Source organism: Mastacembelus armatus, chromosome 11, assembly GCF_900324485.2.
Source record: "Mastacembelus armatus chromosome 11, fMasArm1.2, whole genome shotgun sequence".
Lineage (NCBI taxonomy): Eukaryota > Metazoa > Chordata > Actinopteri > Synbranchiformes > Mastacembelidae > Mastacembelus > Mastacembelus armatus.
The window spans coordinates 1,965,647-1,976,845 of record NC_046643.1 but is presented as its reverse complement, the minus strand read 5'-3'; the positions used below and the strand labels follow the sequence as shown (position 1 = coordinate 1,976,845).

Here is an 11,199-nt window from a genome sequence, read left to right as displayed (position 1 = left end):
TTGTACCATAATCCCTAGCCCTATGTGTATTTTCAGTTGTGGAAATAATGTTTTTGAGAGACTAGAATCACTTGTTATATATCATCTAATGAGAAATCCTGAGGAAGTTACAATGTGAAGTACATTGTTCACAGATACACGCCTATTAATGAATAGGATGAAATGAGATCAGCTTTCTTAATCCTGAAAGGAAATTTAGGTAGTCTTGTAGTAAAAATCATAAGTAGTCAGTAGTGAGAGTTGTCAGCCATCATCTTACATTGTCTAAGGTGTTGTAGAGCCTGATGGCAGTGGGGATGAAGGATGTATCGTTCAGTCTTGCAGCGCAGTGAGGTGAGTTGTCCACTGCAGCTGCTTCTGCAGCTGTGTATTCCAGGATGACCTCTATCTTTTTCTGTCTGCATCTCTTCACCACAGCCTCCAGTGAGTCCAGCCTCATTCCAGTTACTGAGCCAGCTTTTTCAACTTGTTTTCCACAGAGCTGGGACTGTCCCCAACTGTAGACTCAGGTAGAACATCCTCTGTAGAGGCTCACACAGTCGCAGCACAGTCTTTAAGCAGTCTTGGACATACACCATCTGGGCCAACTGCCTTTCCACGACACAGTCTTTGTAGCTGCAGCCCCACCTCTGTTACTGTGACAGATGGTGGAGCATGCCCAGGTGAGGAAAGGGGCATAGCTGCAGTGGTGGAGACAGGTGGAGGACAAGGATGAGAAGGAGATAAAGGAGGAAACTTTGAAGAAGAATGAGGGGTTATGGCTGGACAGACTGCGGCAGAAAGTACATTTGTCCCAGTGTCCTAACTAGACTGCTCAAAGACGTCCTGCCATTATTCAACTCAATCTTATTAGACCTGGTCACTTTATCTATAGTAACAGGCTGCGTACCTCAGGTTTTTGAGACTGCAGTAATCAAACTATTACCCCAAAAGCCGAGTATTGATCCAGGAGTCCTGGCTAATTATAGACCAATATCCAACCTACCTTTAAATTTTAAAATCCTTAAAAAGGGTGTTGCTAAGCAGCTATGTGACCACAAAGAAATGAACTATTTGATGATTTTCAATCAGGATTTAGAGCACATCATAATACAGAAACAGCATTGTTAAAAGTCACCAACGATCTTCTCTTAGCCTCAAATAATGGACTCAGTCAATACACTATTGACACTATTGACCACAGTATCTTATTACAGACACTGGAACATGTAATTTGAATCAAAGGAACAGCATTAAAATGGTTCCAATCTTATTTATCAGACAGACTCCAATTTGTTTATGTTCATGATGAGCCTTCCACATTCACAAAACTTATGGCGTTCCACAAGGTTCTGTGCCAGGACTGATTCTCTTCACCTTATACATGCTTCCCTTAGGCCAGGGGTGTCAAACTCAAATTCACAGTGGGCCAAAATTAAAAACAGGGACGAAGTCGCGGGCCAAACTCAATATTTATTGAAAAATTGACCGCAATTGTGCATGTTTTTCCTTCTCTCCAGATATGTAATGTTGAACATTTTCATATGGAAACAAACTTTAGTTTTGCATAAACACTGAATCTGGAACAAGCAAAGCTTAATATTATAAACACATGAGAAATTAAATTTGAAATAAAACTCAGTGGTATTCGTTTCTTATGTCTATCTGTAGCCTTTCAAGTTCCTTTTTAATAATGTAAATCTTTTTTCACAGGCCAACAACAAAACAACCAAAAATAATAGTTTCCTTCAATGAAAATGCAATCTTTCATCTATTAACAGTCCTTGCCTTGGAATAGAAAAAGTGCATAAAGACAACATTAATTCAAGCTCAATTTGCCACACTCTGATTTACTCTGATGCACATTGGTTCAAGCCAGATACCTGACATCTCTTCTTAGATGCGAGTGCATCAATGTCTGGGGTTAGGCTCTGAGCTGAGAAAATCCTCAGGACTGAGTGAAGGTGTTCATCAGAGAGACGACTCCTGAGTGGTGTTTTGTTCATCTTCATCAAAGAGAACAGTTGCTCACATAGATATGTGCTGCCGAACATAGAGAGCGTTTGAGCAGCTTGGGCACGGAGTTGGGGCAGTGTGTCGGGGAGGAAACATGGAAACTGTGCAGCACCCACAGAGTCATACTTTGACTTGAGTGTGTCACTACACTGGAGTTCAATAAGCTCCATTTGGAGGTTGGTTGGTGCGCTTTCCACGTCAACCGCAAACGGATTACTGAGCAGTTCAAATCTGCATTTCTGGGCTTCAAAGTCGGCAAATCGCCGGGTAAACTCAGCGCTGAGTATGCTAAGTTTTTCAGCAAACTGTGCACTAGGCAACACGGTGGGAGAGATCTGCTCTTTCATGATTTGGCAGCACGGAAAATGACCCAAGTTTCCTTGCAGCATCTGAGTCTCCCACAGGCACAACTTGGTCTTAAAAGCCCTCACCGCAGCGTACATGTCTGTGATGACGTGGCCCCGCCCCTGGAGCTGCAGGTTGAGCACATCGAGATGGGTCAGGATGTCACACAGAAATGCCAGCTCACACAGAAACGTTTTATCCCTGAGCTCTGTTGTGTCTTTCCCTTTGCTTTCCACAAACTGACAGATTTCCTCACGCAGCTCAAAACATCTGTTCAGTACTTTTCCTCGGCTTAGCCATCTCACGTCTGTGTGATAGGGGACGCCTGTGTATTCCGAACCAAACTCCTCCAGAAAAGACTTGAACTGGCGGTGATTCAAACCTTTGGCTCTTATGAAGTTAACTACTCGTGTTATGGTGCTCATAACATGTTCCATCTTCAGGGCTTTGCCACACAACGCTTCCTGGTGTATGATGCAGTGATAAACTGTAAGCTCACCTGCATGGTTCTCCCGCATCTTCTCCCGAATCCTGCCCACCAGTCCACTCTTTTGACCGCACATCGCGGGCGCACCATCTGTCGTCAGTCCAACAAGTTTATCCCAAGGCAGCCTCATTTCATTTACACATTTGGATACCTCCTCAAAGATTTATTTTCCTGTAGTTGTGCCATACATTGATTTTAATCCCAAAAGTTCCTCTGTAACGGACAGACTCGAGTCCACGCCACGGATGAAGATTGACAGCTGGGCAGTATCAGATGTGTCACAGCTCTCATCCACAGCAAGAGAGTATGCGATAAAATCTTTTCCTTTTTCCATCAGCTGTTCGTGTAGATTGGTGGCGAGCTCACATGTACGCTCAGCCACAGTGTTTCTGCTCAGGCTCACATTTAAAAATGCTTGGTTTTTATCTGGGCACACTATGTCGCAAACTTTGACCATGCACTTTTTGACAAACTCGCCCTCATTAAAGGGCCGGGCTGATTTTGCAATCTCTGCTACCACAGTAAAACTAGCCTTTACAGCAGTCTCACTTTGTGATTTTGCTTTTGTGAACATAGTCTGCCGTGAAACCAGACATTTTTTCATCTCTTCTACCTTCTGGAGCTTGTGCTTTACGTCCAGGTCCTTGTACTTGTCGTGGTGTTTCGTTTCAAAGTGTCTTCTTAGGTTATATTCTTTCGTTACAGCCATGGTGGCTCCGCACACAAGACAAACAGGTCTGTCCTTTATAATCGTGAACATATAATCTGCCCCCCACCTGTCTTGAAAGCTCCTGTTTTCCATCTTTCGTTTGGCCATTTTTTGGGAGGGGTGGATTAATTTTGTCCGAGGTGACTGGTAGCATAGATGCTAATGATTGTCAACAGAAAAGGAGGGGGCGCGTGGCGGTCTCGACTAACGCGCCAACGCACTAACAAAGCATTCTGGGATATGTGGTATTAGCGGTGTATACGCTATATACTGGCGGGCCAGCTCTAATACACATTTGATATGATCTCACGGGCCAAATATAATTACACCGAAATTTGGCCCGCGGGCCTGAGTTTGACACCCGTGCCTTAGGCATATCTTTGGCATCCAGCACAACTGAAACCTTGAAGTTATTTTTGACTAAGATATGTCCTTTAATTCACACATAAAACAAATCTCTAGAAGTGCCTTCTCTCTCCCATAGTTTGTCCTCTCTCTCTCTCTCTCTCTCTCTCTCTCTCTCTGTACCTTCTGCAGGTATTCCTGATCCTGGAGCTGTATATTGCTGATTTGCAGTTACTACACAAATCTGCACAGTGTTTATTTGTTGTTTACTGTTGCTCTTTTCTGTCTCCTCTATCCACTCACCTGAACCAGTTGAGGCAGATGATCGCCCAAACTTGAGCAAGGTTCTGTTCGAGGTTTCTTCCGTTAAAGGGAGTTTTTCGTCTCCACTTTTGGTTGCTCATAAGGGATTTGTTAGGTTTTTGAGATGATTGTATTGTGATTAGGTGCTATACAGATAAACTGAATTGAAATTTAACTGAATTGTAAATTGTTGAAGAACTTGTTAATTGCCTCTGTCCACATCACCCACTGTTGCGTGGTTGTTTTTGTAACCAGTGAAGTTGTTAATTTCCCTCCACACTTCTCTGATCTTGTGCTGTAAATTTCTCTCTATTTTGTTATTGTTGTCCTCCTAACCCTGCTGTTACGGTTCTGCCAGGTTTTCCCCCTGGCAATCACCACAATTCGTCTCACCTGTTCCCAAGTCACTCACCTGCACCTCTTCTGCACTCTCCCTCACGTATAAAGGGACTTCCCTCACTCCAAGTCACTGTCTGATCTCAGTATCACTTCACACCATTCCTGTTTCCTTGTTCCTGTCTCTGAGGGTGTCCGTTACAGAAGATCAGACCAAGACCAAAGAACAAGAAGGAGAAACACCGGACATTTTCCCCAGCCTGATTCTCCCCGGTCCTTTCCTCACTCCCTTCCACCACCATCTCCACCTCAAACCAACCCAGCCGAGTCAACGGATCAAGACCGGCTCATCTCCTGCCTTTTCCTACTCCTGTCGGGTGGTATTCGGGATGCCTGGAGCTACCGGGAAATTTTCGAACAGTGCCTACACCTGGCTCGAAATATAGCCGACTCAGCCTGCCGGCTCTCGAGGACAGTTGTAGGACAGGCATGCAGCCACCTGGCCTCGGTTTCGGCGGTGATTGAGAAATGCTATGTGCAGAATACACCTGTGGAGGAGGTCTGGAAAGTGTGTGAGTCCCTCACCTTATTCCTGTGGCCAGTTTCCCGACCCTCTGCCTCTCCAGTACCTTCTCGCCGGTCACCGCCTCCAGCGCCGATCCCCGAGCAGCCATGCCCCGCACAGCCGTTTCCCGAGCAACAGTTTTCTGTGCAGCCGTTTCCGGAGCAGCCGTTTCCCGAGCAGCCGTTTCCCGAGCAGCCGACTCCCGAGCAGCCGATTCCCAAGCTGCTATGCCCCGCACAGCCGATTGCCAAGCAACAGTTTTCTGTGCAGCCGACTCCCGAGCAGCCGACTCCCGAGCAGCCGACTCCCGAGCAGCCGACTCCCGAGCTGCCGACTCCCGAGCTGCTACCAGGGCCAGAACGTCCGGATCCGCTCGAGTTTCCCGAGCTACTCCCGCCGGATTTTCCTGAGCTGCCACAGCCACCAGCGGAGTTCCCCGAGCAGCCCACCATGGATTCACTCCTTCCCAATAATCTCCCAGACCCACTCATGCCCTCAGTGTTCCCGAATCCTCCTCAGCGGCCAAAGTTCGAGCCAGAGTCTCCTCAGCAACCTGAGTTAGAGCCGCCTGGGCCCCCTGAAGTTCCAGTATTTCCTGCATCTCCTGTTTCTCCAGCGTCCCCTGAGTCTCCAGCGTCCCCTGAATACTCAGACTCCCCACTGTCCTCTGCGTCCCGTGTCTGCTGTGTCCCACTGGGTCTCCAGCGTCCCCTGGGTCTCCGCATCGCCAGAGCTTCCTGAGTCTCCGCCTCCACAGCGGCAGCTGCCTCTACCGCGGCCCCCGGAGCTGTCGCCTCCGCAGCTGCAACCTTCGCTATCTCGGTTTCCGGAACCGCCACCTCCAGAGCTGCCACCACCGCTGCCGCGGCCTCTGGAACCACCACCTGTGCAGCAGATGCAGTCCGAGCCAGTCTCTCCAGCAGTCCGAGCCAGAGTCTCTCCAGCAGCCAGCGTCTCCAGCGTTCCCAGAGTCGTCTCCAGCGTTCCCAGAGCCTCCCGAGTCACCGCCGAGTCTCAGGTTGTCGCCCCTGCGGCAGAAACCTGAGATCTCCGAGTCACCGCTGCAGCGACCGCCGCCAGAGCATCCCCTGCCGTTTCAGCAGCAGCTTCCCCAGCCGTCTCAGCAGCCGCCGTCAGAGCCCCCCGAGCTGTCGCCACCAGAGTCCCCTGAGCTGCCGCCGCCAGTGTCCCTGGAACCGCCGCCACCGCAGCTGCAACTGCCACTGCCGCTGCCGCGGTCCCCGGAACCACCACCACCACAGCTGCAACTGCTGCTGCCGCGGTCCCCTGAACCACCACCTCCGCGGCTGTCACCACCGCTATCGCAGTCTCCGGAACCGCCGCCTCCGCAGTCTCAACCACCGCCACCACGGCTGCTGCCTCTCCCACGGTCTCTACACGGTCCCCAGTCTCCACGGTCCCCTGTCCTCAGGAGGGGGGTTCGGCCCCCAGGAGTTGGCCGTGGAGAGGGGGGTACTGTTACGGTTCTGCCAGGTTTTCCCCCTGGCAATCACCACAATTCGTCTCACCTGTTCCCAAGTCACTCACCTGCACTCTCCCTCACGTATAAAGGGACTTCCCTCACTTCCCTCACTCCAAGTCACTGTCTGCTCTCAGTATCACTTCCATGGACACACCATTCCTGTTTCCTTGTTTCCTGCGGTATTGTGAGTACATTAATAAAAACCTTAAATATGTTCCTTGTTCCTGTCTCTGAGGGTGTCCGTTACACCTGCTTAGATCTGCTCATGTCCAGCATGAGCTAAGCCTTTCTTTGTCTCCATCTTTAAATGTCTCCTTTTCCTGGTTAAGGATAGCCTTTATGTCACTAGTGATTCATTGTTTGTTTTTAGGGAAACAGAGTACAGACTTTATAGGTATAACAGTGTCTCTACATAAGTTGATGTAATCTGTGAAACAGTCAACCTGTCTGTCAATGTCCATACTGGTCCCCTCTGCCCCTAGGAATATGTTCCAAACTGTGCATTCAAAGCAGAGACATCCGTCATTGTGTGCTGGATTTCCAACTACTTTATTTTGTTTTGTTTTGCAATTTTCTGGTAGATGGATGAGAAAACAGGTGTGGATAGTATTACTATTTCAAGTTTATTTTCATTTTCAACAGATATTTTTAGCCTTGAATTTCAAAGATTATTTTAATGCAGTAATTAAGTACATTTAAAGGATTTTGATGTGTTGTTGTAGAAATTTCTTTTTGGTAATTCTCAAAAACAAATGATGAATCATCTCAGGTTTAATTACATGCGCACGGGGAGAGAAGCCTTACAGAATTCTGTTCTTCTCCTCAACATTCAGGTTTATATAGCGTGACAAAAAGGGGTGGACTCATTTTGGAAAAGACTCCACATATTTGTTCAGGCGTCCTCTATCTTCAGGCCTTTACCAGCACTAAAACTTGAAATTGTTGGCAGTTATTTACAGGCCTCTAAAACACTAAAACCCTAAAACATTAAAACCATGCATTCTTTAGCCCAACACATTTAAGTGACCCTTTGACCATCTGTTCCATGCTGTGTAAAACAACTACAGCGTACATTGACAAGTATGTAGCAGAGAATAAATCCTGTAAATGTGCTGACAATGTTTGTGTGGTATACATGAAAAATATAATAACTAAAATCTTCCCCCTAACTACAATTTACACCATTACAGTATGTGAATTAGACTGAATTATACTGAATTAGACTTTAAAATTGTTTTACAGGGTACCGTGGATGTGGGCAGGGGTAACCTCATATCATGCCAGGGCTGCACTGACAATTATTTTAAGAATAATGCTGATGACGGCTCCAGCAGATCCCCCTGACCCTAATTAGGAGTAAGCAGTTATAGATTATGAATAAATGAATGAATAATGTTGATGATATATGTATTCTGTATTTTTAATGTAAACACGTACCCCAAAAAACAAAACAAATTAAACAATGTATTAGTCTGTCTCAGCCTGCATGCAATTTTCACCAATTACAGTCTTTTTTTGGCCTAAAACTCTAAAATATTAATTTAATGAGTATAAAACTAGCCAGCCTAAAAACTAACTACTGTAAGTCTAAAATTGTAAATCAAATATTATCATGTTCCCATTTTCATAAATTATAGAATCTAGCCTATGGTTGAGAGGAACTGGTTAAGGCCTACAAGAGAAAAATCGATTCCTCATAACCATCCTTTGTTGAGGACATGAACCTAATGCCTTCCTGATGCCTGTGTTTTAATGTAGATCTCTCTCATTCCATGGGTTCTATGCCATGTAAATTGTCTAATAAGGCAGATTCCCATCTTGTCCTCACGGAGGTAAACACAACCAGTGTGTCTAGTCCTCCATGGCTAAAGCATTACACAGTGCTATAAAAACCCAACCAAAGGCAATGGATGTGGAGGTGTTATAGTTATTCAGTGTATTAGTCACAGAATAACCCAGGTAGGACAGCTACAGATTCCCATTACTGCACACTATTACAAAGTGCCCAAATCTCATCACTATCTTGGGCCACTGCAGAATGGATATAGGTAAGACATTTGTAACAAACAAGTTATATGACTGTGAAAGTAAAGTATTTTCTTTCTAGCAGCAGCAGTCCATAAAACTCAGGCCTTCATTTTGAATACAATTTTGTTGCTTTTTTTGGGAGGTGTTTTCTCCCCTATGAAGTAACTTCATAGCTCCAAGCAAAGTTACCTGTGCTGAGGTAGGTGGAGTGGCACAGCTCAACTTTGAAGTCATTTTACTATGACACTGTCTGCATATCCACCTTTAAATTTCATACAGAGTCAGGGCCCTATTGTCATCACAGTAACCAGCCAGCAGTGTCAAGGTGATTACTGAGTCACAGAAAACAGAAAATATAATTAATCAACATAGACATACACAGAAAAATACAAATCTAAGTAGATAAAATTTAAGCAGAAACAATGTTAACGTATGTGTTTTAGTGTTTTTTGGTCACATATAGCGACACAATATGCACTGAACATAGATGATTTTCAAATGTGGTGTTGCTAGTTTTGTGTTTTAATGCATTTATTCATCTGTCAGTTGTAAAGAGATAAATTTAAAAAATTAATTAAAAACTACACAGATACTGGAGGACAAGTGCTAATTACATTAGCTATTAATGCTGTTAGTCAATGGTATGTGCAGCAGTAGTAACTTAAGGAAATGTCATGTCTGTTATTAGTTTAAAAACGTGCTGCTTTGTCTAAGTTGTAGCTAGGTAAGTAACGATGGATGGTTCATAATGCATTTCAAAATGCACAGAAAAAGTAAGTAAATTCTATGATGAAGCTTTACATTTTATGCCATTTCTTGGGGGGCGTGCACATAATTATCTAGTTCACTTCCGATTATTTCCATATGAACTGGACTGTGGAAGGAAACCGAAGTACCCGGAGTAAACCAATACAAGCACGGGGAGAACATTCAAACTCCACACAGAAAGGTCTCTGACGGGTCGCGAACCCACAACCTTCTTGCTGTGACGCAATGGTGCTAATGTATGGCATTGTATGTATCTGATATCACACACCCTCAGAGTGGATAATGCTCTCTATCCTCTAATGTAAGCTCTGCACAGCTTGTTTTGAGTAACAGCAGCCACACTGACCTCACCTGTTGTAAGTAGTGACTGAAATATCATCGGGACATGTGCAGGGTATCTGTTCATGAGCTGCATTCATGTGTTACTTTGTGGAATAATTACTGTGCTTGGAAATAAGTGTCAGATCAGCAATTGTCTGGGACCAAGCGGAGCACACCTCCAGTTCTCTCTCTGCCCCTCGATCTCCCCCTGGCTTTGTGTCTATATGGGTCGTCAAGGATCTCCTTGTTGCATTTCAACACCAAACCTCTGTCCAGCAGTCCGTGGCCTACTTCTCACAATTCACTTGGTTGCCACTGTGCACTGCACTGACACTCCTCCAACCAAACTTCACACGCGTCTGCACATACTCACAGCATGTGTTCTGCTTCCTACCACACTGTGCACTGCTACACCTTACTTCCACCCTGGACCTTCCAGTCTCTTTTCTTCAAGCCACCTTAAATACCATCCTTCCATCATTCTGTCACAGGTGAAAACAATCATTGCTCATAAAAGGAGGTTAAATTTACTTACAACTTAAACAAAACAACACCAACCAAAAAATTGCCATACATAAAAAGATCATACTCTCACACAAATAAATAAAATACACCAAATTACAGTTACAACTTTACTTTCCATATATTCACTATGTAGCGATTTTGAATTTATTAATTTTCTTATCAATCATCTGTGAATATCATTAATGAATTACCTTGCAGCACCAAGTCGTTTTCGGGGACTAGCTGTTCAAATGATATGATAATTTGGAAATCTGAAGAATGAGTTCGATACCCAACAGTGACCTTATAGCTTCACAGCCAACAGAGACCAGGAGAGATGGATTGAGGCTTCCGCCATTTATTAAAGCTGAGCATAAATGATAGAGCTGTATACTTCAAATGTTACTGCAAATAACATCAATAACAATTGAACTAATCTACCTCTAAGTGATTTTGATTATTAGTAGTCAAAGTGGCACTGTAGTTTGATCACTGACTCTGAGAAGAGGAACTAGTGACAATAATTACTTAATAAACGTGAACAATTTGGAAAATTATTGGGTGCAGCAGTAAGTGAGACACCAGCTGATTCAGAGAATAGAGAGAGAGGCAGGTGTAGCCTACTTTGATGTAATTTCATCAAGGCTGGCTGGTGGTACCCCACGTTGTCGTTCAGTCTGTGTGTTCCCAAGGCGAACTTCGGGTTAACAAGCCTAAAATGCCTCTTTGTTACCTGGAGGGTGCCTGGCAATGTAGCTGCTGTAAACTGAGCTGGGCTGATGAGTTGCTGCCGTACGTCTTCAATTACTGATAATAAAAAAACGCAAAAAGCTTTGCTATCTAACTTGTCACTGGTAACTTGAACATTAAAAAAATAAGATATTTAAAAGTTGCGCGCAAAGTTACAAAGAACTAAGTAAGAAAAAGGACCAAGAATTAGAATTATAGAAAAAAAATGCAAAAACAAAATGGTAAAAAGGGCAGAGGGCAGCAAATTAAATCGGAGGTAG

The 11,199-nt window shown here is 44.7% G+C and overlaps 1 protein-coding gene across 1 annotated transcript; it reads right to left on the bottom strand.

Moving 5' to 3' along the window:
- Positions 1 to 1,829: 1,829 nt before the first annotated feature.
- On the bottom strand, positions 1,830 to 3,644 carry LOC113126245 (general transcription factor II-I repeat domain-containing protein 2). The gene is given in 1 exon segment (XM_026300201.1): positions 1,830 to 3,644. A coding segment is annotated over 1 exon segment (1,815 nt).
- Positions 3,645 to 11,199: the final 7,555 nt, after the last annotated feature.